General features: G+C 45.4%; 2 protein-coding genes across 3 annotated transcripts in view; one reads left to right on the plus strand and one right to left on the minus strand.

Annotated features, from left to right (window-relative positions):
* The window catches only part of RYR2 (ryanodine receptor 2), a 711493-nt gene extending 702361 nt beyond the window's left edge, over positions 1-9132 (minus strand). For both annotated transcript variants that reach the window (XM_057308486.1, XM_057308485.1), the window contains exon 1: positions 8784-9132. In XM_057308486.1, the coding sequence (XP_057164469.1) occupies positions 8784-8831 (48 nt within the window). In that variant the 5' untranslated portion in view covers positions 8832-9132. The remainder of the gene's footprint in view (positions 1-8783) is intronic.
* On the plus strand, positions 8830-9403 carry LOC113259266 (translation initiation factor IF-2-like). Its single transcript, XM_026504645.1, has 2 exons — positions 8830-9154; positions 9252-9403. Exons 1-2 carry the CDS (start codon positions 8830-8832, stop codon positions 9401-9403), a joined length of 477 nt encoding a protein of 158 aa, XP_026360430.1.
* The last annotated feature ends 17652 nt before the right edge of the window (positions 9404-27055 follow it).

Here is a 27055-nt window from a genome sequence, read left to right on the forward strand (position 1 = left end):
AAATACAAACTCCAGTGAAATTTCACAGAAGTTAAATCCTAATTCCTTTTAGTGTGGTAACCAGAAACCTGCCGTGGAAAACCAGTGAGCACAACTTATAATGGCTATGAAGTCAGTGTGACAGTTAGTACTGACGTTAACAATGTCCCAACTTACTGAGCACTCAAGGATTTTATTTTTCCTGTAATGTTCCGTTTTCCTGTCTCTTTTATTTTTTTGTCCTCCAAAAACATATCTTTTGTTCTATATCTTGAGTTACGTATTAAAATATGAATGAAATGCATGGGTTCACGTGAATATTAGGAGTCAGATTCTAAATTCAGGGGGAAATAAAATATTTTAAAATTTCCTAGGAAGTGAAACAAATATGCAAAAAGTCTTTTAAATCGTAAACTTTTGTAAGGAAAAAGAAAAGTACTTGCTGTAGGAGACAAAATAAATTGGCCACAGTAATACTCCGGCCGTGTCGACGGGGGTGTGTGAGCCTGTGTCCCTCACTCACCAACCCCACGTGACTCTCCCCGTGCGCACATCAGGAAGTGTGTGTCCTTGTGAACGAGTGTGCGCTCACAGCACCCCTGGGGAACTCCCGCTTCGGCCCTCCTCAGACCCAGCAGGGCCCCATCGCCCTGCGAGTTCCTACAGCGCGGTCTCCTGTTTGGGGCACGCGGCCCTGCATCCGCGTGGCTCCCCAGCTGGATTTAAGGTTTCTTCCGGTAACTTGGCAAATACTCACCATCAATGGGTCACTGTGCACAGCCACCTAGGGGAGGTCTCACCCGGGCAGCCAGGGGCTCTGGCTCTCTGGGCCCCTTCCTCTGGCGAGAACCCTGCTTGGTTAGCGGGTGTGGAGGCAATGACAGCCAGGTGCCCGGGACACTCCAAGTTAGTAGCAGGGAAAACTTGCCAATTTCCGTTTCATTGCAAAAAACATCACTACAGAACTTACACTGGGCCACAGGAACCAGGAAATCCACCTTCCACCTGGACTTTGAGGCCAACTGTCGTGTTTTAGAAAACCCCAGATATATGGGTCACTCGTTCACTAACCCAAGCCAGAGCAGCCCTTCGAAGCTGAGACAGTAGAGAAGATCAGCAAAGAAGTTCACCTGGAGTTCAGTGACCGACCAACCCTGTGATCTAGCAGGATGAGGATTTCCAGGGATCCCCGAATCACTAAAAGTATGCATCTCCAGCTAAAGGGCAAGGTTTGTTTAGTTTTGTTTCTATAGTCATCCTTCTCAATGACTTGAGTTTGGCCGACCCCAGGAACTCAGCATGGCAACGTGAAGCCACCTCAGAGCGCCCCTCAGAGCTAGTCTCCGCTTGGACACCTCCGACCCCAAAGCCACACAAGCCCTCATGTTCCTGTGTTCTTCCCATGATTAACAGACATGAAAATAAGGGGATGAAACTGCTCCACGGGATGCCTCCGCCGTGGCCTGGAAGTCACCTCACCACCTAGAAGCTTCTCACTTGAAATACAAATTCTGACAGGGACCCAGGGTCTCTCTTCCTCTCTCAGACCTACTGAAGCCTTCGTTTATTCTTTCTCTCCTTAGGTCACCTGTCTCGGTAACTTCCTTCTCTCAAATGCTCCTCACACGCCTGGCGCCTGATGCCCTCCCCAGCCGGCCCAGGAGCCCCTGCAGCCCTCCCACAGCCCCCCAAGCCAGCCATCGTGCCTGTCTCACCCACACCCTCCTCTCTCCTCCTCTCGAAATCTAACCGCCCACCTCCTACTCTTCTGCCTCTAGGAGGGATCTTACTAACACTCCCCACCCCACCGTTGGCCTCCTTCCCTCATCACAGATCCCTTCTTTCTGCACCTGAACACACTCACGTGACTTTCACATCTAACTCGGGAGGAGAGAGGGAGGAACTTTTCTCTTGTCCTGGTCTTCCATCGCCAAACGATTCCTCTCAAACCTGTCCTTGTAGGTAACACTGTGCTAAGCATCATGGGAAATGAATGCCCCCCCCACCACCACCACCACCACCACCACTCACCTAGACAGTTGCAACCCTCCCACAGAGCACCAGGGCACCACGAATGAGTGGTAAAATGTGTGGAACTGGGACGCTCAAGAGACGGTCCGAGAAAGCTAAAATCGGAACTGGCTGGAGAAGTCCTAAAGCTGCAGCAGGCTGGGGAACTAAGGAAGCTCTGAAAAGTCAGGTTGCAGAGGGTCGCGGGCCAAGGAGAGCGGTTACACTGCCTGTGACAGGAATCTGGGACTGGGCAGGGGTGGCATGAACACGGGGCTTTAGGATGATTCAGATGGCAGGAGAATTCAAGGCGGGTTGCTAGTGGCTGGTGGCGGCGAGGGGCCGATGAAGGTCAGAACAAGTACTGGGGTATGAAAGAAATCTAAATCTGAGCTAGATGCCAAGAAAACACCACAGGAGACAATGCCAAATGAGATATGGGAGGAGGAGAAAAGAGCTCAACCAATGCATGCAGCGTCTCCCATGGCCAGGCACTGGAAGAGCTGCTTCACAAGAATCCTATCACGTGACCGTCAAAAATCCCTCTGAGATGCCTAATACGATCTTTAACATTTTCAAATTTTCCTCAGGCACCTAAGCTAGGTGCTGGTGGAGAAAGGCCTCAGACCCAGGTCTTCTGGAGGTGAGGACCTGACTGGTGTTTCGGAGCCAGAGCTTAAAAAGGGAGCCCCGCTGGCCGACAGAGAGCCACGGGGAGGAAAGGCCACTCAGGACCAAATACGCATGAGCCCAGGATGCTGTGTCTGGAGGCAGGAGGGGAGTCAAAACAGAGGCCGCCAGAGCTGGAAATAAGGGGATGAGGACTCTCAGATCGGTGGTGGGTTTCTCCTACAGGAAGGAAAGATCTTGAGAACGTTCCTATAATTTCTCTGGCTCTCAGAGTTGGAGGAGGTCATTGTTAAGTCTTTTCAAACTCTTATTCCCAGGATCCCAGACTCAGTGGCACAGATAAGCTCACGAGGGCAGAAGAGACAGAACAGGAAACCGGAGAACCTTTGGGGATCATCACAGACTTGGAGTTCAAGAAGCAAAAAGAGCCCCAAAAAGCATGAACAGAAATGTATAAAAATGACTCCGAATGTGCCACGTGTCCCAAGGCCAACAGAGGAGCTTCCGAAGGGAGGGCGAAGTTAGCAGAGTGTGAGGGGTTCTAAAGAAACAGGGGCGGTAGGGAGCATTTTTACTTGGCATGGAGGAGGTTACTGGAAACATCCAGCAGAGTAGTTCCAACGGATAAAAGAAGCTAGATAGCAATTACTAGCAGGGGAAGAGACAAGCAGTGGGTGGAGACCACACTGGGAAGAGCTGAGCAGCTAAGTGACGCACTGGGGTCAAACCCAGACACTGTGAGGTGGGAGAAACGACCAGGAAAAAAAGAAAGAAAAAGAAATGACCGTGCTTCAAGATCAACCAGAAGGAAGAGTGGTGAGGGAGGCAAAGAAAGGATGGACAATGTGTAGGAGAGTCCCATCCTGGACCAGGGGGCAAGCATTGCGGTCTAGGACACATGAGAAACTGCGACTTCTTCCAGGGGCTGGAAGGACGGGAGCAGATTTGGACGGTGAACCCTGGGAAGGGGAAGAGAAGGGTAAAACGGGACAGTGGGTTTAAATCTACTCTGTAAGGAAGAACAGTGTTCTGTAAATGACGTTTCTGACCATTCTTCAGAAATTTTCACCCCCTCTGTGTGACTCTACACCACTGTTACGGACTGAATGTCTGCACCCCCCTAAAATTCATACACTGAAATGGTAACTCCCAGTGGGATGCTATTAGGAGGTGGGGTCTGTAGGAGCTCAGCAGGTCAAGAGGCTGCGAACCTTACGAATGGAATTCATGCCCTTAGAAAAAGAAACACAGCTGATATGCTTTTTCTCTCTCAGCCATATGAGGATATGACAAGAGGACCATCTGCAAACCAGGAAGGGGTCACACCTGTCACAGCACCTTGATCTTGGATTCCCCGACCTCCAGACCTGTAACAAAATAAATCTTTGCTGTTGAAGCCACTGAATCTATGGTATTGTTATAGCACCGTCACCAAGACAGCCCCTAATTTGGAGGATGACACTGGGCCAAAGCATCTCAGCTCTCTACACTTTGGCTTCCTTATCTGTAAAATGATGGGGGAGCGGGAGGCAGAGGTAGACCAGGTGATGTTTTCTAAAGGTCTCCTCCTTCCCTAACATCCTAGAATTTTTTTTAATTTTTTTAAAGATTTTATTTATTCATTTGACAGAGAGAGAGAAAGAGAAAGACTGCACAAGCAGGGGGAGCAGGAGAGGGAGATGCAGGCTCCCCGCTGAGCAGGAAGCCTAATGGGGGGGTCGATCCCAGAACCCCGCCCCCGGGACCACAACCGACTGAGCCACCCAGGTGCCCCTAATATCCCCTAATATGCCCCTAATATCCTAGAATTTTTACATGTGTTTTTCCTCCTGCTTGTCCCATGCCAGCCCCTAAATCTTTCCTTTGCAATTACAATTGCAAACCACATCTCTCCTTACTTCGGATGCTTAACACCGAATATCACACCATGCATACAGAAGGTGTTCGACAAATGTTTCTCTGAATTAATAAAACGCCCAGAATGCCACACTTTCAGGAAACCAATGTGTGCTTCGGTGTCTCTCCCTCTCCCCAAGGGCTATACCTACAGGAGCGCAGTCCCCAGAAGTTGCAATCTTTTCTCAGTGAATTCAGCCTTGATAAAAAACACTTATCGGAAGCCCAAGGACAAGTAAGACTGAATGTCAAGTAAATTAGTGCCCTAACTGTTTCAGAGTCTGCCCTTCCTGCGAATGTATACACACCAATTTTTGAGTTAAAAAAAAAAAAAGCCTGATTATGTAAGCGTGGGCGTGCCTTCCAGCAGATCCTTAAAAAAAAATAGCACAGTGCATGTCTATCTAACGCTCCTCATGCCTTCATTACCAAGAGAGCAAAAGGTGCAAATTCCCACCACTCACTCAGAGTCTTTTCCTTTGTACTCGCTGACATTTCTACAGCTGACAAAAGCGATTGGGTACCCTGTTTGCTGCAAAGCTAACACAGACTTGAACCGCTGATAAGCAGCCCTTCTCTCCTGGAAAGGACGCAAACCTAAGATCTGAGTTTTAGTCTTAGTTCTGCACTGCTGAGTCCCTGACTCTGCACAATTAACCTTCTTGTGCCTCCACAAAGGGGCGAAACATTCTGGCCCATCTCTTTTACACCACCATGCACTGATGTTTATACTTTATGACTCTTACTATTAATTGCTTACTATTAAATGCTTCTTATCATTATCAGCAAGATGAACACGCACTGTGAAGAAATCCACAGTGAAAGAATTCATTCTGCAAAGGAAGGCTGGAGAAAGCTCACGCATTCCCATCAGAATAATTTTTGCAGCCCCAATTCAGTTCTCAATCTCAGTCTATGCATAAGTACAAAAGCAGATGCCACTCAACTTGTCCACGCAAATGAAAGAATCGACCCTTGACCAAGGTCATTTTACATCATGGGTTTTCTTCAAGTCAAGGATTCCTTCTCTAAAACGTTGTAAGATTGCTTGAAAAAGAGGAACATCACTATGGAGATCCATGGTTTTAAATACCAAATCACAGCTCAGTGACACACGAGGCCGTTAATGAACATTTCACAATAAAACAAACCACACGTTCCAAATCATGAGCATGTGGGGATAGGACAGCGAACAAACCCATTATAGGCTGAGGGCTCATTTTATGATCGGGTTCTGCTCCAGCACACCCAGACTCTACTGGTCCACTCTCAATTTCTCTCAGAGATAAATACATCAGAGTGGGCATGCTTCCAGCTGGTGGGGGAGCCACTGAATCAAAGCTGATCGTTCATCTACAGAAGCACTTGAAAGGAATGTTAGCAAACTCACAATTGCATAATGGAAAAGAGATGGGAGAGGGCCTGGCGCAGACTAACCAGTGACAAAACTCCCTTCACAGATGAAGAATGAATTCACAGCAGTGGCCATAACTCATGCACACAGTTCATTAAAGATTTCACCTTTGCTTCCTTTAACAATGATCGCAATCCTCTTCTAGAAAAAGAAGAATAGCTTTCCGTGGACAGCAGGATGCCAAGGATGCATCAATGAGCAACACTGCTTGAATAAAAATCCAAGATGATACTTACAGTGCTCTAATCAGATACAGGAAATGATCAGTCAGCTTCACAGTTGAGGTCTCCTATTGACTAACTGATTTTCTTTTTTTTAAAACACAATAGCTTTATCCATAATTCCGAATTATTTTACCCAATATATAGATTGTTAATACTAACTGGATTATTAGCAAAAGAAAAAAAGAAAGGAAGGAAGGAAGGAAGGAAGGAAGGAAGGAAGGAAGGAAGGAAGAAGGGAAGAGGAAGAAAAGGGAAGGGAGGACAGGACTTATCATGACAAGACTGCAAGAGTGCACACTACAGAAATGGCCCAGAAAAAATAAGAAAGAGATGAATTTACTGTAAGAACTACATTCTCTCCAGTACTAACTCCATTTACCATTTCTGAGCCATTCACATACTCAGGTTAAAAGGATAAAATGAAAAGGAGCAAGGGCAGAAGGCAGAGGAGCTGTTAAAGGATTTGCGAATTTCCTTATGAAAATTGTAAAACTTAGAGGAAAACACATGTTTTCCTTTTAGATGTTAAGCTAAACCTAAAGAAAAAAAAATTCTCCTGCTCCACTGTACCACCTCCTTCAAGGTCATGTATCATCAGCACAACCTAGGGATGTTTTATAAAAGAAAAATCCCAGCCTAGGACTGCCAGATCTCTACACAGGACCCACTTATCAAAGGTGCTGCTCTGGCTGACAGGGAGCTGTTGAGTGGCCCAGAGCTAACATTACTTTATATGTGCACAACCCCATCAGCAAGCACATTGCCCCGGTCTCTATTAAGTATTCTGATAACACCACCTCCAACCAGCTTGGCTTAACATTTAAGCCTGCAGGAAGCCCTTGAGGGCATGAAGCCTTCCAAAATTTTCTAGCTGATTTTAACCCTATAGAGTTTGAAGGGAAAAAAACCTGAATTTAAAAATTACCCAGCAACTAAATATTTTATCCACCTGAACAAAAGAGCTCATGGTTTGGAGAAACATATTTTCATGTGCCTCTTACTTTTTTTAAATCTTATAGACAGTTTTTTACTTAAAAAAAAAAAAAAAAAAAAACCCTGTATGACTAGTAGGCTTAAAACATTCCCCACGAGCAAGGTTTTAGCATACAGGCTCTTCAGAGCTGGATCTTGGGCCAGTGGTACTTCTAACAGCATATGTAATGGTGCAGAACAGGCAACCATTAGTTCAGATCATTCTCCATCTGATGCAGACCCTGGATTTTGTCCTTTCCAAAGGATTTCCGCCCCCCCCCCACCCTAAATATTAAGCGAAAATGAACGCCTTAAAACAATTAGGAGAACAAAAGGAAAAACAGTCACTCACAATGTTTTCAAATTTACCCTTTTCATTTGTTTAGCTACCAAATACATCACCTAGACAATTTTCACACCTAAAAGTTGCTGTCTGCTTAATATTTCAAAATTTCAATATGTCTATGATATGCGTAACTATGGAGGTAATTGGGAAGTGATCTCTTTTGCACTGTTGAGGAAAGAAGGGACAGCAGAAGCTGCAGTCCTCAGGCGGGGGTGGGGGAATCCTGGAAGGGAGTATCTTTCGGAGACAAGTGCAGGAAAAGGACGGACAGGATGCTGCGAATGCTAACTAGGTTATTCTTAACGCGAAGTTACGGCATTTTCTTTTGCCAAGAGGTTCTCCAGTCCCACCTTTGAGGTGAGCAATGCCTCAGCCTGGGAAGTATCTGCAGCGTTCGAACAAATCAGCGAGAGGAAGGAGCAGTGCCAAGAGGTACTTAAGGAGAAAAAATTGTGTTAGTGTGGAGCCAACCTTTCCCTGCTGCCACCCAGTGTGGAAATTCCGGGCAGCCACCCTGCCCTTACACACACACATACACACGCACACACACTTTGCTGCACTAGGCATTCAATAAGCCAGCATTTAGAGAACGACACGTTCACAACGTCCCCGCCACCCCCGCGCGCGCGCACACACGAACACACACACACACATACACACACACACTCGTCTCCCATCCCTTCCACGTTCTGCAAGCGGTCGCAGCACCACCGCCCCAGCGCCGGGGCACCTCGGTGACCGCGGGGGCGACTCCCCTCCCCTCCGCAGCACCCGGACTTGGGGGCACTCTGGGGGCCGCGTCCCGCACCCCCTCCGGGACCAGCCGGCGAGGCGCGCTCCACGCCAAGTAGGCGAGTCCCCGGGTTGCGCGACAGCGCGCGGGTCTAGCCCGCAAGCCAGAGAAACCGCGCCGAGGCGGAGTTCCCGGCGACACCCCGCGGACCACGCGGTCCGCACCCTCCCCCGCGGCCATCCGGAAGGCGCCAGCCCCGCCACAGGTCAGGCCGGACGGCCCCCTCCGCACGGACTCCCGCGGCTCCGGGGCGCCGCTCCGAGGCGCCCCGGGACCGAAGCTGCGCGCCTCCCGCCCGCTCGCAGCGCTCCCGCCGCGCTCCGGCCCCGGCTTCCCCCTCGCGCGCACGGACACGCACCCTGCCCTCCCGTCGCCCCCACGCGGCTCCTCCGGAGCCCCCGGGGCACCCCGCCCCGCCCGCGCGCCCCCGCTGCCGCCGTCGCTCTGCCCGGCCCGGCCCGGCGGGTGGCTGCGCCGGCGCCCCGTCCCCGGGGGAACCCCGGGATGCGCGCCGCTTACAGTTCGCAGGAACTGGATCTCGTCCTCGCCCTCTCCCCCATCGGCCATGGCTCCGCGCCTTCTCGCCGGGGCTGCCTCCCGAGCCCCGCGGAGCCCGGCGGCGCTGGCGGCCCTCGCGCTGCCTCCTGCTGCCGCTGCTGCTGCCGCTGCGCCGCCCGAGCCGGGGGCGGAGGGGGCCGCGACGGCCGGGTGCGAGCGCCGGGCGGTCCCCGCCTGCAGAGCGGGGGAGGAGGCGCGGGCGGGGGCGGCCGAGGCGGGAGCCTCCCTGCGCCGCACTGTGCGGGAGGAGGGCGACCCCGCAGCCCAGCCGCGCCGGCCCCGCGCTCCCTGCCTGCCGCGGCGGACTGCACGGCCCCGGCTCGCGCGAGCGAGTGAGCGGAGCCCGCCGAGCCCGGGCTGGTGCCGCGGTGGGGGCGGGGAGTGGGGGCGGCGGGCGGGGAGGAGCTCGCCGGCTCCCCTCTGCTGCAGGTAATCCGCAGCCGGCTGCTCGGCCCGCCAAACCCGAGGCCCAGCGCCGCTTACTGGCTGCGCTGGGTATCGAGGCCCTAGCGCACGGACGAGAGCACAGCCTTCCGCCGGCGCGGGTCTGGAGCCCCGGGGCTCTTGCACCTGCCCCTTGAAACCCGGGGCCCAGCGTTCCTTCCTCCCGGAGGGGGCTTCAGCGACAAGTGCTGCAGCACTTCCGATGGCACGCAAAAATCATCTTGCACCCGGATGCACGGAGTGGGTAATCTAAAATTAAGTTACCCAAGACGGGGTATGTTAAACTTGGATTTCCTCCATTCCTGACCAACAGAGAATTCTGCAGTATCTAGTCTCCGTGTACCGTGCTTTTCACTGGTCATCTGTACAAAACGCAGGGGGGGAGAACTTTAACAAACTCTTTCAGCAAATACATGGTGGGTGCCTATGCCGGGCACCTGTGGTACAGGGCAGACGTGAGAGAACTGTAAACTTCAAATCAACGAGGGATTGCAATAAAGGAGGCGATGAAATAAATATGAATCACTGATGAGCTAAACAGACTTTGGTACCAATTATCCTCACCAGGAAGCCATTTATTTCTGAAGAAATTCCAGCATAAATAACAATAGCCGCCTCGCGCAAATCCGTGCAATAGCTCATCTCATCGCATCGCATCTGACAAACGGCTGTGACTAACAAAATGCAGGGTCTGAGACAATTTGGACAAGAAAGCACTCATCTCTTGTTCCTGATCCACAGCTCTCTCACTTAAGATATTCAACAATAGGGCGCCTGGGTGGCTCAGTGGGTTAAGCACCTGCCTTTGGCTCAGGTCACTATCCCAGGACGTCACCTGGGACTCCTGCATCCGGCTCCCCGCTGAGTGGGGAGTCTGCTTCTCCCTCTACCCCTCCCACAAGCTCGTGATCTCTCAAATAAATAATTAAAAAAAAATACTCAACAATAAGTACATGCGAAGTTTCCAAATGTGAATCCTACAAAGATGCCGACACTGTCAAGTGAAGGTCTTGCATCAGCACACCTACCTTACACGTTTGCCGCATCCAATTAGTTTCTGAAAACTACCAGTAAGTTCTATGTAGCATACATTTTATTTGCAGCTTTCATCAACTTTATACTTGCTGAGTTCGTTTTGCATATTTCCAGTAGAATTAATACCAAAAAGAATATGTGTTATAAATACTTCCCTACCTGGTAAGGCTAGTAATGCTCTGTTCTATTTAATGATACTAGTCAGCTTACCTAAGTACTTGACATATTCTTGGATAGTGATCCATGACAACTAATTCTTAAACCATTACAATTTATGTGAATTTTTACTTCTAGGAACCTCTAAATGAGCAATCAGAGTTCTCACAAAAGATAAAAGCCCTCCATGAGGGATGACTATATTCTGAAATTGGCTCATAATTTTATGGTAAATAATCTGATCTTCCAAATTTATGACATATCAAATTGAGATTTTCTGTATTTTATGCAGAACTATGCATACATAGACAGCTTCTATTTTAAATTAACATTTGATGTATTGTTTCAGGGGTACAGCTCCGTGATTCATCAGTCTTACATAATACCCAGTGCTCATTACATCAGGTGCCCTCCCCAATGTCCATCACCCCATTACCCCCTCCCCCCCAGCCCCTCCCCTCCAGCAACCCTCAGTTCATTTCCTAAGATTAAGAGACTCTTATGGTTTGTCTCCCTCTCTGGTTTCTTCTTGTTCCTTTTTTTCCTCTCTTCCCCTATGATCCTCTGCCTTGTAAATTCTGCATATCAGCAAGATCATATGATAATTGTCTTTCTCTGATTGACTTATTTCATTTAGCATAATACCCTCTAGTTCCATCCACGTAATTGCAAATGGCAAGATTTCATTTCTGGGTGGCTGCATAATATTCCATTGTGTATAAATACCACATCTGCATAATATTCCATTGTGTATAAATACCACAAATAATACATACTATGAGGTTTATAGATCTCTAACCTGTACTAAAGTATAAAAACATGCTCGAGAATGACACATCATATTTATTTTTATAAGAACTGAAGGAAATACAGCAAGGGGTTTAATATTGGTGGTGAGTATATGGGTGTAATATTATTTTTGGTACTCTGATATGTTTTCTATATTTCATAATTATAAAAATTGAGATAGTTTTTATAAGAAAACTACTAAAGTTACTAAAAGCTATGGGAATTTTTTCCTTACAGTATTTTTAAAAATCGGCTGTTTTAACACATGAAAAGTTGCTCAACATCACTCACCATCAGGGAAACACAAATCAAAACTACAATGAGATATCACCTCACACCTGTCAGAATGAATAAAGTAAACAACCCAAGAAACAGCAGGTGTTGGAGAGCAAGTGGAGAAAGGGGAACCCTCTTACACCATTACACACACACACACACACACACACACACACACACACACACATATACACACAGTGGAATATTACTCAGCCATAAAAAAATTGGACTCACGGGGCGCCTGGGTGGCATGGCGGTTAGGCGTCTGCCTTTGGCTCAGGGCGTGATCCTGGCGTTATGGGATCGAGCCCCACATCAGGCTCCTCTGCTATGAGCCTGCTTCTTCCTCTCCCACTCCCCCTGCTTGTGTTCCCTCTCTCGCTGGCTGTCTCTATCTCTGTCAAATAAATAAATAAAATCTTTAAAAAAAAAAAAAAAAGAATGGACTCTTGCCTTTGCAGCAACATGGATGGAACTAGAGGGTATTATGTTAAGCGAAATAAGTCAGTCAGAGAAAGAAAAATACATATAATTTCACTCACATGTGGAATTTGAGAAACAAAACAAATGATCATAGGGAAAAGGAGTGAGGCAAACCAATAAACAGACTCTTAACTACAGAGAACACACTGATGGTCACCAGAGGGGAGGTGGGTGGGGGGATGGGGGATATAGATGTTGGGGATCAAGGAATGCACCTGTCATGATGAGCACTGGGTGATGTATGGAAGTGTTGAATCACTAAATTGTATACCTGCAACTAATATTATGCTGTATATTAACTAACTGGAATTTAAATAAAAACTTTTTTAAAAATCTGTTTCAGTTTATTTAGTTCACATATGATTTCCTAGTTTTTTCTGGTGAAATACCACAGTGAGAAAAATTGGTTTTGACTGAAAATATCATAGAATGATGGGATGAAAACTAATCTCCATTTTAAATATGATTTTAATTGAGACAAAAATAATTTTCGTTACATCTCAAAGTTTATGTTCAATGTATTTTTTTTAGAGAGAGAGTGAGCGCATGTGAGGGGGGAAGAGAGAAGGAGAATCTTTAAGCAGGCTCCACGCTCAGCTCGGAGCCCGATGCAGGGTTCGATCTGACGACCCTAAGATCATGACCTGAGCCAAAATCAAGCGTCTGATGCTTAACTGACTGAGCCACCCAGGTGTCACTCAATATCTTTAATTCTTATTGTAGACTTAAGCTATAAGGAGTTGGCAAGTACATATTTTCACAGGTACAAAACTATAGTTCATAAAATAGAAAACAAGATTTTGTTTATTTATAATTTTCATAAGCCTCCAATCTTAATATCTCTGGTTTTTGTAGTTCTTTTAAAAATGTTTCTTTTTTTCTATATGCATATTACATGATAGTTTGTTTTGCTTTTTGTTACTGAAACTTGTCATCTTAATATTGCTTTGTTGGAATCTTTGTATTCTATAGAAACATATGTGTTTCCTATAACATTCCATTTTAGGACTTCATTAATTATAATATAAACTAACTTAGAGGATGATTATTTCCACACATTTTAGCCCAAACCTGGAAAGTGTTTTACTTTATGACCAATATTATATCCTACAAGTGATGGGGGAAAAAACATATTTCCTTTTTTGTTCTCAATTAGAATTTTTCCATTGTCATCTAATTCAAAGTGGGGAAATGTGGCCCACTGTTCAGTTGGCGGGACTCTAGACACCCTTAAAGAAGAAAAAATTAAGACAGATATAAGATTCTTCATTTATGCTTACAAATTACTAATCTCACCAATGAGGTATATGGGCCTTAGAAAGAATAACTTCTTGCTGAAGATCTCCACAGAAAATGAACTAAAATACTCAGTGTTATCATTTTAATTCAGCTCTTTCAGTTAAGATCACATAAAGGAAAGACCCTAATTCTGAGGTGAAAGCATCTGGAATTGTCATTAGATTATTATAAAATTAGGGTTGGAAAGGCCCCAATATCTGGAGACTGAGCCCATTGCTTATCAACTCGGATTTCTAATTTCAATACCTAAGGAAGTTTTCACAGCATTTCTTCCAATCCTGTTTCGGAAGTTAACAAACAAATATTTTAGCAAATGTCCGTTGTATTTCCATCTTTATTATGTATATACTAAAATAGTTCTGTTCTGATGGGGACCTGAACTAAAAATAAACTCCAGTAGATCCTTGGAGGGCATAGCCTGAATCTCTGGGTCTGCATTAATGCAAAGTGGTCAGGAATGGTGTCAGAATGATGGTGGTGATGAGATAGTGATGGTGATGATGATGGTGATGGTGATGATGATGGTGGTGATGATGGTGATGCTGATGGTGATGGTGATGATGATGGTGGTGATGATGGTGATGCTAATGATGATAGTGATGGTGATGCTGATGGTGATGGTGATGATGATGGTGGTGATGATGGTGATGCTGATGGTGATGGTGGTGATGATGGTGATGCTAATGATGATAGTGATGGTGATGATGATGGTGATATGATGATGATGGTGATGATGATGATGGTGGTGATGATGGTGATAGTGATGGTGATGATGATGGTGGTGGTGGTGATGATGATGGTGGTGGTGATGATGATGGTGACGATGATGATGATGGTGATGGTGATGATGGTGGTGATGATGGTGGTAATGATGGTAATGCTAATGGTGATGGTGATGGTAATGATGATGGTGATGGTGATGATGGTGGTGATGATGGTGATGCTAATGATGATGATGATGATGATGGTGATGGTGGTGATGATGATGGTGGTGATGATGGTGATGCTGATGGTGATGGTGATGATGATGGTGGTGATGATGGTGATGCTAATGATGATAGTGATGGTGATGATGATGGTGGTGATGATGGTGATGGTGTTGATGGTGATGATGATGGTGGTAATGATGGTGTTGATGGTGATGGTGATGAGGGTATGCTGATAGTGATGATGAAGTTTCATTTACTGAGCATTTACTGTGCTCCAGGCACTTAATTTGTATTGCTTTTTCCATCTTTACAGCACTGCCATTTTAGAGAAAAGGAGACCAAGGCTTAAAGAAATTAAATGAAGACTGAGATTACACAGCTGCTGAGTAGTGAGGCCGAGGTCTCCAGACCGGAGCAATTGTCACTGTTTCATGTGATTGGCCCTCCCCCATCCCAGTATGGAAAGCATAAGAAGAGTCTGGACTAACACAAACTAAAAAAGGCTCTGGCGGCCCCAGGAGATTTATTCCTGATTTCAAGCCAGCCCTCGGGGTCCCGCTAGCTCATGGAATCCCAAGTGAGTTCTGGAGAAGGAAAGAGGGATTATTATGTGACCAGAAATACAATCCAACGTATGCCCTCCTTTGTAGCTAGGATTCTTAGGGGAAATCAGCTTTTCAGGATTTGAAAGGTATTCATCATTATCTTATCAGTTCCCTAAATTGAGCTAAAAATTGTGAAACCCCAAACTATAATTAGTATTCAGGAATCCAGGGTCAGGACAGAACTGCATATAGATGATAAAAATGAACATGATCTCTCTCTTGGGGTCAAGCAGAGCCCTTGACATCACAGACAGCATTGACCCTACATGACTAAAAGTTTGCTAATTAATCACCTTCTCTACTGAGAAAGGTGTTCCTGAGGAGGTATGGGCTCCCCAAAGACATTGCCATCCCAAATTGCTTCAGTGCCTTCACAGGTTGATCATTATGGCTGCCACACACTCCCAAGGTAGATCTTCCTCCTGATTTTGCCCACACGTATTGTACCACAACTAGGATCCAAAAGCTAATCGCCCTCTTTGAGTCTTTCGTATTATAGACTGAACGTTTGTGGCCCCCCAAAATTCATACATTGAAGCCTAGCCCCCAGGGTGATGGTATCAGAGCTGGGGCCTTTGGGAGGTGATTAAGTTTGGATCAGGTCAAGACAGTGTGGCCCCCATGATGGGATTAATGTCCTTATATTAAGAGGAAGAGACAAAAAAAGAGGTTCTGTGAGCACACAGTGAGATGGCAGCTGCCTACAAGCCAAAAGAGGCCCCAGAATGAAACCTACCTTGGGAGCACCTCCAGAACCTCAAGAAATAAAATTCTATTGCTTAAGCTGCCTGCCCAGTTAGTGGGATTTTGTTAAGGCAGCTGGAGTAGACTAAGACATCCCTGACCTTCACCACCCAACATCAATGTCCTTTTATGGGTAAAAAGACATCTTTCTGATTCTTGTCTTTCACAAACTTTGTAACTAGTCTTCCTGGGTTTTGCTCTTTTCTACTGTGAGCCATCTTCCAGACTCCACCAAAATAACCTCCTACAACAATATTTCCAATGAGTTACTTCCCTGCACAGTAAGAATTGGAGCCATTGAAGAATGACTCCCAGATACCTACCATATTCCATTTGCCCTCAGCTTGGCATTTGAGACCCTCCACAATAAAGCCTTTCACGTTCCTTTCAGTATTTACTTTCAAGTACTCTCTTGTGTTGGCTCCAAACCAATCTATTGTTCCTCAGATAAAATGTGGGCATTCACCAATGCTGCCTTTTCTTTTGCTCTTTCTTCTGACACCAAGGGCCACAAAGTCTTGCCAATATCTTTTCCCTCCTCCAAGGAGTAATTCAAAACACACTTCTGGGCATTGGGTTACTCTGGCTAGAGATGGTAATGCCCTTCTGTGAATCACAGCCCTTCATCCTATATTGCCCAGGATTGTAGCTACGTGTCTAAGGATAGTATCCCCCAAATGCACCAACAACCACCTAGAGGCTTCTTCTTTTTATCATGCTTATTCTCCATAAGTAGTAATTAAGAATCTCTTCTTGGGGTGCCTGGATGTCTCAGTCAATTAAGCATCTGACTCTCGATTGCAGCTCAGGTCATGATCTCAGGGTCATTGAGACTGAGCACACATCAGGCTCTGCACTGGGCATGGGGCCTCCTTAAGATTCTCTCTCCCTCAGGGCACCTGGGTGGCTCAGTCAGTTAAGCATCCGACTTTAGTCCAGGTGGTGGGATTAAGCCCCCTGTCAGGCTCCCTGCTCAGCGGGGAGTCTGCTTGTCCTTCCCCCTGCTCCTGCTCTCTCACACATAAATAAATAAAATCATAAAAATAAAAAAAAAGATTCTCTCTCCCTCTCCCTCTGCTTCTTCCCCCTGCCAAAAAAGGATCTCTTCTGTCCATAGTCATAGATTGCTAGTTACTGTTCCCACTTTGTACATGGTTTTCCAGCTTCATTTTCCTTTTCAGAAACTCCAGTTTGAAACCATTCTTCTTTTCTATCACCTCCCCTACATGGAGGTCATTCATGAATTGCAAGCTCCTAACCACCTTGATATGTTCACAATACAAAAGTAACCTAGAAACCTTTGTGAATATAGAATCTACCCTAAAATAGTACCAATCCCTCCAATGTCTTCCAAGTTTTCATGTAATAACATAATACATGAGCAGGTTCTTTGAACTCACTCTTTGTTCATTCATTCATTCATTCATTCACTCATACAACAAATACTTAGTGGACCAGACCTTGTCCCATGCTCATGGGGTTTATTCTAGGGGAGAGATAGACATAAGTAAATAAATCTCTATATCAGATGCATTCAATGCTGTGAGGAAATACAAAGCAAGACAAGGAGATAGAGAGTGACAGAAGGGACCATTGTGCAGATAACATGGTGGAGGAAGGCTGATACAGTCACATGGCAGTGACTTGAATCAAGTAAAGGAATGAGCCTCAAGGCTATCTAAAGGCAGAGCATTCCAGGCAGTGGGACTGATGTGTGTAAAAGCTTTGAGGTGAGCTGGCATGTTTGTAGGACAGCAAGAAGGGCAGTGTAGTGCGCAGAGCAGGGGAGCGGGAGGGTGGTGGGCAATGAGGCCAGGAAGGCAGTGAACACCGTACATATCCTGCCCCATTCCAAGTGGGAACACCCACCATTTTGTTGTTGTTTTTTAGGCGGAGGGTTGTTGTTGTTTTGTTTTTTGTTTTCTGTTTTCAGGTAAAGGCCCTAGTATGCTCAGTCTGGTTTAAACTGGGCCCAGTTGGCTACATACTTCAACATCTAGCCAGAACCTGCATGCTCTATGCATGTCAAATTCTTGAGTATTAGGAATCATCCCTCTGAGTACAAATTCTCTTTATCTGTTGAATTTTGCTAGGAGGTACAACTTGATGGATTACATGTATTTGTTGTTATACCAAAGCACCCTGCGTTCCGCCATCCTTGCTGTTGACTTGACGAATGTTGAAAACACAAGGGCTCGTGCTCAGCTGTTCATGTCCCAGGAACTAGGACAAGGTAGTGATCATCGACGTGGGCTTTGAGGCTAAACAAACTCAGTGCTAGGCCTTTCTTTGCAACTTAAAACAAAGTTACTTACTTGTCTCAATGTCTGTGTCCCCACGTATAAGACGAGCACAAGAATAATACCTCACAGGCTTGCTGTGAACGTGAAAAGAGATAAATGAATATAACTTGCAGAATACAGTGCCTGGAATATGGACACACTCACTGAATTGTGTGTGTGTTTGTGTGTGTGTAATTTAGAATTTAGAACCAAAAGTAATTATATTCTCTGAAATAAAATCAATCAGATGGTATGTTCAGTGCAACAAATTCAAAAATAAAAATGTTCCTAACTTTTTTGTGATGATTAATGTGAGAAGAGTTTCTTTGGTACATTCTCAAGCAGGACACCCATGAACTACTTTCCAATAAACACACCATTGTCTTTTGGAACTTTTTTGGTTACAGGCAACAAAGATAGGGCCTAAACAACATAGGGGATCATTTCTCTCATGTAACATGCCTGAAACTAGCAAATCTAAAGCGAGGCAGTCCCAAACTTGCACAGCAGCTCCATGATGTTGTCAATGTGCCATTGTCCTTGTATCGTTCAGCTCCGTCATCCTTAAGTCATGGAATTAAGCCTCATTGTTGCCAATGGCTGCTGTAGCACCAGATGTCAGGTCCAAGTTCCAGATGGGAATCAGGGGTGTATGGTGGGTCACCCACCATGTAAGGAGCATTCTTAGAATTCCCCAGTAACTTTCCCTTCTATCTCATTGGCCAGAATTAAGTCCTATCTCTTTATATGAGGGGCTACAAAATACAGGTTTTAGCTGGTTACATTACAGCCTCAACAAAATGAGGGCTCTGTTGGTAAGAAAGAAAATGAATATGAACATTGAGTAGGCAGCCAGCAGATTTGATTTCAACCTTCTTACAATTGTCTTTTCATACAAGGTACATACATTATTTTACAAGTTAATCATTAAGAGGGTAGCCTCAAGGACATCTGCAATCCTGTAAGAAAAGAAATGTATTTTCTGTCATCAAATCAGGACACCCATTTGCTTAATTCCCAAATGGAAATACTTTAGGCATTCCCCAAAACCTAAGAAAATTAATTATGTAATTTACGAAAATAGCCTCCTGCCTGTTTTCATATTTAGTTTGATCAGATTCTCCTGTCACACATATTAAACTTCTTCTCCATATAATATATTTAACTTTTTTTTAACCACAAGTTCCTACCGTATTCTAGCTTCAACTTGATTTCACAACAAGAGATTCATTTGTCTGGTGCTGGGAAAAGAGAAGGTGAAACACACATCCAACACTGTAATACTTTTGGAAGAGTAGAAAGTCCAGGGGAATTTTTAAAAATATTTATTCATTTATTTATTTGTTTGAGAGACAGAGAGAGAGGGTGTGAGCATGCATGAGTGGGGGAGGGGCAGAGGGAGAGGGAGACAGAATCCTTAAGAAGGATCCCTGCTGAGTATGGAGCCTGACACAGGGCTCGATCCCAGGACCCTGAGATTATCACCTGAGCCAAAATCAAGAGTCAGACGCTTAACCAGCTGAGCTGCCCAGGCGCCCTAGTCCAAGAGAATTTTGACACTGATTTCTACAATGCTCACCTGCATATAAACTGAATAACCGTGTTATGATATGAACAGAATTATGTTTTTTAATTTGCCATTGGATGTCATGATCACAGTGACATTTCTGAAGCTGGTGAACTAAAGAATGTGAGTATAAGAAAAGGAGCTATAAACCTCAAGGTAAAAGTAATTGATCAAGCTCTGTGATACGATTCGTGGGCACAATTCTATACTTACACTTCAGTTAGCAGGGGCGTTGAGCCGCCAATGAGAGCCATAAAGAATGAGGTTGCTCATATGTTCGGCTCTAATGAGAGCTGAAGGCCATATGCCAGGACACACCCAACCCTGAAACCCAACCTATGAGCCTTTACAAGTGACACTCTGGCAGCAATCCATTCATTCATTCATTCATTCATTCACTCATTTAGTCATTACTACTTACTTCCTGGTTCTGTACTCTCTTCTTGGAATGCAGAGTGAAGGATCCAATGCTGGCCCCCCCGGAGCTTCTAGGGGGTACGCAATGCAGAAAGGTAAGTGCTGTGCCACGTATCTAGGATGAGGAGTTGGGGGGGACAGGCTGATGAGGACGATAAGGAGGAAATGATCTGTAAGCTGAAAGGTAAGGAGGTGTCCTTCATATTTGGGGGATGGGTAGACACAGGAAGAGCAATGGTCCTTATGACTGAGGAGCACAGAAAGGACCAAGGCAGAGAAGAGATCTCAGGGAGGAGCCTAAGAAGCTGAAAAATGGCGGCACTCTCCCAAGAGCCTCACACTTGAACTGAAATGGGCCAACACATTACATAAGAGCCTGTTACTGATGTTCTTTCATACTGTGCTTAGGGGAGTCAGGAATTGAGCAGACACTCTGAATTCCCTCAAGTCCTGTCTCACTTCAGCTGTGAAATCTCAGGGTTCAGGGAAATACTTCGTGTCTGCTAGATTAATGGATTGTCTGGATTGGGAATTGCCAACCTCCTTTCCTAACTGTAGTTTCCTGTTAATAATTAATTGGTTCAAAATCCAGTTATTGGGGGGCACCTGGGTGGCTCAGTCATTAGCCGTCTGCCTTCGGCTCGGGGCGTGATCCCAGGGACCTGGGATCGAGCCCCACATTGGGCTCCCTGCTGCGCTGGGAGCCTGCTTCTTCCTCTCCCACTCCCCCTGCTTGTGTTCCCTCTCTCACTGGCTGTCTCTCTCTCTGTCAAATAAATAAATAAGATCTTTAAAAAAACAAAACAAAAACAAAAACCAGTTATTGGGTGTACACTCTACGACAGGCATTGAGCTAGGGGCTAAAAATACAAATATAACAAAAGATGGTAAGACAGTAGTCTTTCATCTCAGCTTCAGCTAAAGCACCAAAGCCAAACTCGACAAAATAAGTGGCAAAGACTCCCACATTCCAAAGAGAAGCTCCAGAACACCCAAGTAGGACTTGCAGAGAAGGTGCTGGAAACTGACTTTGAAGCCCTTAGTCCTTGGGGATATAAAAGGGTAGAGTTTGAAGTGGCTGAGAGAGCTGATTTCTTTGGAGAAAGTTGGGAGTGCTGCCAAATTCCTGGCCCTACCACTCCATCTGGGGGAGGAGAGGAGAGTGTGTACCCCCCACTCAAATCCAGTCACGGGACACAGAAAGGTTGATGGGATCCCCTGGAGATACATATCGGATTCACGCCTGAGAAAGGCAAATAGTGAGAGGAGTTCACTGGGGAAGAGACACAGCCACCCCAGCAGCCAGCTGCGTTTAGCACAAGTAGAGGCATTTTCCTACGATTTAGGATCTTTCTTTTTTTTTAAGGCACCCTACCCAAGAGGGCTTCCTGCCAGGGCAGGACAACCTCAGCACAGAAGCTGGGAGCAGAGGTGGCAGTGGGGAGATGCATCGCAGCTTATAGGGAGCAGAGGTGGGGAGGGGTGGGCCCTCTGAAAAATCCCTGGAGACATCCTGGAGAGAAAGAATCACCTTTAAGGACCTGCCAAATGGGAGTAATTTCATGGCTCTTCCTTCCAGTTCTTCCTCTCTCTCAGGGACCCCGACCAAGTCTGGAGGTTTTGAGGGGGGAGGGGAAGAGGATCAAGGTAGGGAAATAAGAGAGAAGTGGACCACGCTGTCCCCCAACTCTAGGATTCCCTGCCACATGCTCCCAGGCTCCAGGGGAGGAGAAAGTTTCTATATGAAGGTTAAAGTCAGGACTATGAAACTGGACTAAACATTCTAGCATTGAACCAAGACTCTGCTTGTGACTAAAAGTGACAGCAGTGTCCTCTAAATGAGGGGCCTGAGATTTCATTTGCGGAACAGGGAAAAACAAACAACAACAAAAGAGGCCTTTAAGTGCTTTTAAAGGGCCAGTGAGAGGAAAGAATAAAGTTGCTTTCTGAACTCGGCGCTGGTCTTTCAATGTAACGGTTGCACAAGGTTATAGAAGGAGGCATACAAAGTCTAAGAGGGAAAAGAGGATTACAGCCACTAGAACCCAGTGTACGGAAAAGTAAAACTACGGTTGTGGGACGTATGGGATGGAGGAAGAGGAAGACACATGGAGCGCTTCAAACCCTTGTGGATGCTCAGTGAGGTTGCCAAATACAACGTGGAACATCCAGTTACACATTAATTTCAGATAAATAACGAATACATGTGTTTAGTATAAGACTGTCCCATGTGATGTTTCTATTTGCTAAATCTGGTAAAGCTATGCTCGTGGGACAGAGATTGGCCCTGGAATTCCTCTTATTGATGTAGTCTGTCCTACTCTTTGCTCTTGTTCTTCCTGGATTTGGGGTTCTATGGACACGGCTGGTCACACCTGGACTGCTACATACCTGCCACTCACCTACTGTTATTTGTAACAACCACACAGAGAAACGCTGAGGATCCAAATGAGGTCATCTCAATGTCATCTCTCTGCCGTGACTTACAAGTGGTCTCTCTCCAATGCTAACCTTCCCGCCTAAGCTCCAGAGTAGTTGGTAGAAGTATCCCACTGCCTATTCAACCCCTCCAAGTGGGTGGAGGGCAGGCAGTCAAACACAACATGTCCCCAACAGAACTGACAACTCCCAATTTCTTCCCCAAATCCCTCCTTCCTGAGTCTTCTCCCATCTCAGCCAATGATGCACAGTGGATCAAGCCAAAGACCCAAGCATCGTCCTTGGGTCAACTCTCTTTTCTCACTCCCCGCGTGTAATCCATTGGCAAATCCCACCGCTAACGATGTTCCAGACCTGGCCCTCTGAACTATGCCCACAGCCAGCATCCTAGTCCAAGGCTTCACCCTCTGCTCTACTTCCATGGCCTCTCTCCACTTCCCCTGTCACCCACTCTCATCCACCCTGCAGAGCAGCCAGGGGGGGCTTCTTACAAACATAAATTGAATCACGTCATTCCCTTGCTTACAATCCTCAAACCCCTTCCCATTGCCCTTAAATAAAATCCTAAAATCCGTACCCTTTATCACACACCCTCAAGGTCCAGCATCCTCTGTCTCTTCTGACTCGTCTTGTCATCCATATCCCACCTTTGTTCACTACCCTTCAACCCCACTGGCCTTCTCTGTACCCATCAAACAGGGCAAGGTCACCCACTAGCTGCTCCCTCCTTGGACTGTTGCATGATGGGCTCGTTGTTATTGCTCAAGCAGCCTCTCCAAGAAACCTCCCAACCACCATGTTTAAGGCACCGGCCTTCACCCACCATTTCCTTCTCAATATTCTGCTCTATTTCCTTCTTAACTAGTTACCACCACCTGAAATTAACTCACTTATTTGCTCCCCAGACAGAAATCGAAGTCCTTGCTGCAGTCATGTTAGCTAATACCTATTACCTCCCCCTCAATGCAGAGACTCGTCATTCTGTCATAGGAAGAGACTAATTGAGTCTGACAGCCTTTGTTCCTTCTAAAGCCATGCCATTTACTATCATTCTTACTCAAATATTTATCAGATGGCTTCACAAGTATTTTCTTCAGGCTTCTTTCCCAACATGGAGATTGTGTTTGTCATTCTGAAGACAACTAGGTTCTTCTTTTTGTGAAAAGCAACTTAATGTTTTTGTTACTGTCCAAACCTCTCCTCCACCAATCCTCTAAAATGAACCGATGCTTCTCTATATGTAAAACTGTGGCTAACCAAAACTCCTGGACATATATGCCTCAGATGTTCCCCCTTACTTTAGATTTGGTTTATACGCCCACAGTAAAATCACGTAGCGTTGCAACAGACATGCGCACCTGGATGGAGTGGTAGGCAAACGTCTCCACCCTGGAGGTGTCACTTAAAATCAGATTTCTATGTCTGTCTAATGAACAAAAATACTTTCGTTTCTATCTTTTATTAGTAAAACATTTAGTCTTCTCAAATTTTCCTCTTTGAACATTGCTTTGGTTTTCTCATTTTACCTACTAACTGTCAGCATTGCTTCACGGTTCTAGTAAACTGTCCTACTTTCATTCCTGTGATATTCTCATTTATATTATATTATATTATATATTATATATTACAATATATATATTATATATATATTTATATATATTATATTATATTATATTATATTATATTATATTATATTCTCATATTCCATGTCCCAGAAAGTATTTTGCTTAGTCAATTAGTTTTCCTTTTTCTCTTTTTCCAAATAAGGAAATTACTATATTGTTCTTAATAAGGTGGAAGCAAAAATGTCCAGTCTTCCTGCTCTGGCTTCATGCTGTATTTCATTTTCAGTTTCTACTAATTCGATTTGCATATCCTTAAATGCATTTTAATTATTTGCCCATCAATCTTATTCTGTTCAGTATAAAATTTTTTTAAAAAACAGTTTAAAAAAAATTTTTAGTTTGTTTTTTTTAAGATCTTTCTTGTTTCCAAACATCGAAAGTCAAACCAGAGCAACAACAACAGAAGCTTATTATTTAGGAAATCATAGGAGGGGTCACTTGGTCCCATACATAGGCTGGGTCCCTTCCCTGCATCCCTAAATCAGTCTGACCCTGTCTTAGTCCATCTGGGCTGCTACACTATAACAAGAATACTATAGATAGAGTGGCTTAAGCCACAAACATTGATCTCTTACAGTTCTGGAGGTTGGTAAGTCCAAGGGCAAGGCACCGGCAGATCTCTACTGGTTTGCCGATGGCCACCTTCTTGCTGGGTCCTTCCAGGGCAGAAGGAATGAGGGAGAATCTGAAGTCTCTCATGTAAGGGCACGAATCCCATTCAGGAGGGCTCCACCCTCAGGACCGAATTACCTCCCAAAGGCCCCTTCTCCTAATTCCATCACATCGGGGGTTAGGTTTCAGCAATGAATTTTGGGAGTACACAAACATTCAGTCCATCACAGAGCCCAAGGCAACAAACCTTCTACAGCCGTGGCCTCACAGTTGGAGCAAACCTTTAATTGTGAAGGTTCTAGGTCACTCTGGGCACAGCACCTTGGGCTCTGTCCTGAGTCCTATTCTGACTCCTTGTCTCTTTCTAGCCTGAGATCGTGCCTCGCCTTTGTCAGGTTGCACCCCAGGCGCAGGCGCTTGGCCCCTGAACCATGCGCTGGCTGGGGGAGGTCTCCACCCATGCTTCTAACTGCCACCAACCCTACTCATTTTCCCCTCTTTCCTCTGTCACAGCTCCTTGTTGTGTCAGGGCTCTCCCATCTCTACCTCCTCCCTCCACCACACCTCCCCCCACCCATGGCACTACTGATGGCTGTAATCACCTTTGGTTGGACTCTATTGACCTTGTAGAGCTGAGCTCCCCGCCAAACAGGGCCACTCTCCTCTCTGAGAGAGAGAAACAAACGTCTAATTTATTTAGGCAGTTGTAGTTTGGGAACGTCTGTGTTACAGAAGCTTGAGCGTGACGCCTAACTTACACTATACATATACTAGATAAGAATGCAAAGCCAGAGATAAGAAGATATTTTAAGAAAGCCACAGTAGTGGCTTTCTTAAAGAGAAAGAGCATAAACAGGAAAGGTTTCTAACAGAGAAACCAGCATAAACAGGAAAAAGGACCTCAAGAAACCAAAAATACAAGGTGTAGAATAAAGCAAAATAACAACAACAGCCACAAAGAATATCATCGTTAATTTTAAGATAGCACACCCATAAAGCAAGAACGAGTGCCTGTGCAAAAGGAATAATAAAAACAAGCAGTTATCACTAGAAACGCAAAAACTGTTATGCAAATCTTATTATGACATACTGTTTAAGCAGAAAACAATTGGAAGCGTAATTTGTTACAAGATTTAAAAGAAAGAAAAAAGAAAACAAGAGTTCTTAGGAATTCCAAATGTTAACCAAAACAAAAATTTCAATCAAGTGTTGTAAGTTAAAACTGAGGAGATTTCCTAGAAGTGGAATCAAAAGACAGATGGAATAGAAGACGAAGACAAAAGCCTGGGGTCTCAATCTAAGCAATATGGCATCAAGCTCATGGTAACTTTAAAAAATGGAGAAAATAAAGGGAGCAAATTATCAAACAGTGATACAGAAGCAAAGTGTCCAAGTGAAGAGTCTGAGGTGGCATGAGGAATGTTTACTGCAGTGTTTGAGCTCTAGCTGAAAGAAGAGTGTCTTCTGTTTGGTAACAAGGTACCCATTAAGTAGCAGTAGACCCCTCTCCCCCACAGGACTGGGGACAAGGACCAGTGAGCAGATTGACACGAGAGCTGCAAAACCTTGGAACAGTAGCATCATCACCATGTAGCATCATCAATACAGTCAGAGGAGAGGACCTCGCCCAAACTTCCTTATCCAGTTCTGATAATTAGAACACTTACAGCCTCTGAGGAGCCAACAGGTTGCTGGGAGTGACCTAATTCATTGTACTCAAAGAACCCTCCATTCCCAGTGCCTGGCCTGTAGGAGGGAGTCTGCGGACATTGATGGAAAGAAGGAATGAATGAACTTCTAAGTGAACAGACAACTCTCCTGGAATGGTAGTATGGGGAAGCTGTTTGGAAAGGAGGGTCTTGTGTGTCAATATTTGTGTTCTTCTGTTCAGCAGGAGAGTTGGAAGAGCTGGAAAGACAGAGAAGGACTGGAACAAGGACAAAGCAGAACCAGGAGGTGTAACACCATGCCAGGAGCGGAGCCTCCAGACTGAGCAGGGAAAGCCAGCAGCCCAGGGGAAATATCAAATCGGGTCAGTTAGTAATAACGGAGAACTTCAATAACCCACACAGATTGGTGGGATGCCTCATCTGGAGCACATGTAAATGAGGTTTTGGACAAGAACCAGTCATTTTAGAGGGCACAAGGAAAGGAAATATATCAGGGTGTTCACTGAACTGTTAAGAGAAACAGGTGCTGAGTAGCTTGGTGTAACAGAAACCACAGTACAATTAAATTCAGTGTTCTGAAGAAGAGAACAAGCCAATCCCTCCCACCAGAATATGGAGCCCTGATGATGAAGAAAGCAGTCTTTGATAAAAGAGCAAATAACTTGTAGAAAATCCCATGTTTTCAAAACACCTTATTAAAAAACACAGGGTAAATGTAGGAGGAACATGACAAATCCAAAGGTGATATTCTCCAACAAAACTCCTCTGTGACTAGGTGGCAGAGTGTTTGTTTCTGAAAGAACAGCTAATGAGGAGGGGAGAGGGGGGTGGGGAAGAAGAAGAAAGGAAAGGAAGGAAGGG

Source organism: Ursus arctos, unplaced genomic scaffold (assembly GCF_023065955.2).
Source record: "Ursus arctos isolate Adak ecotype North America unplaced genomic scaffold, UrsArc2.0 scaffold_7, whole genome shotgun sequence".
Lineage (NCBI taxonomy): Eukaryota > Metazoa > Chordata > Mammalia > Carnivora > Ursidae > Ursus > Ursus arctos.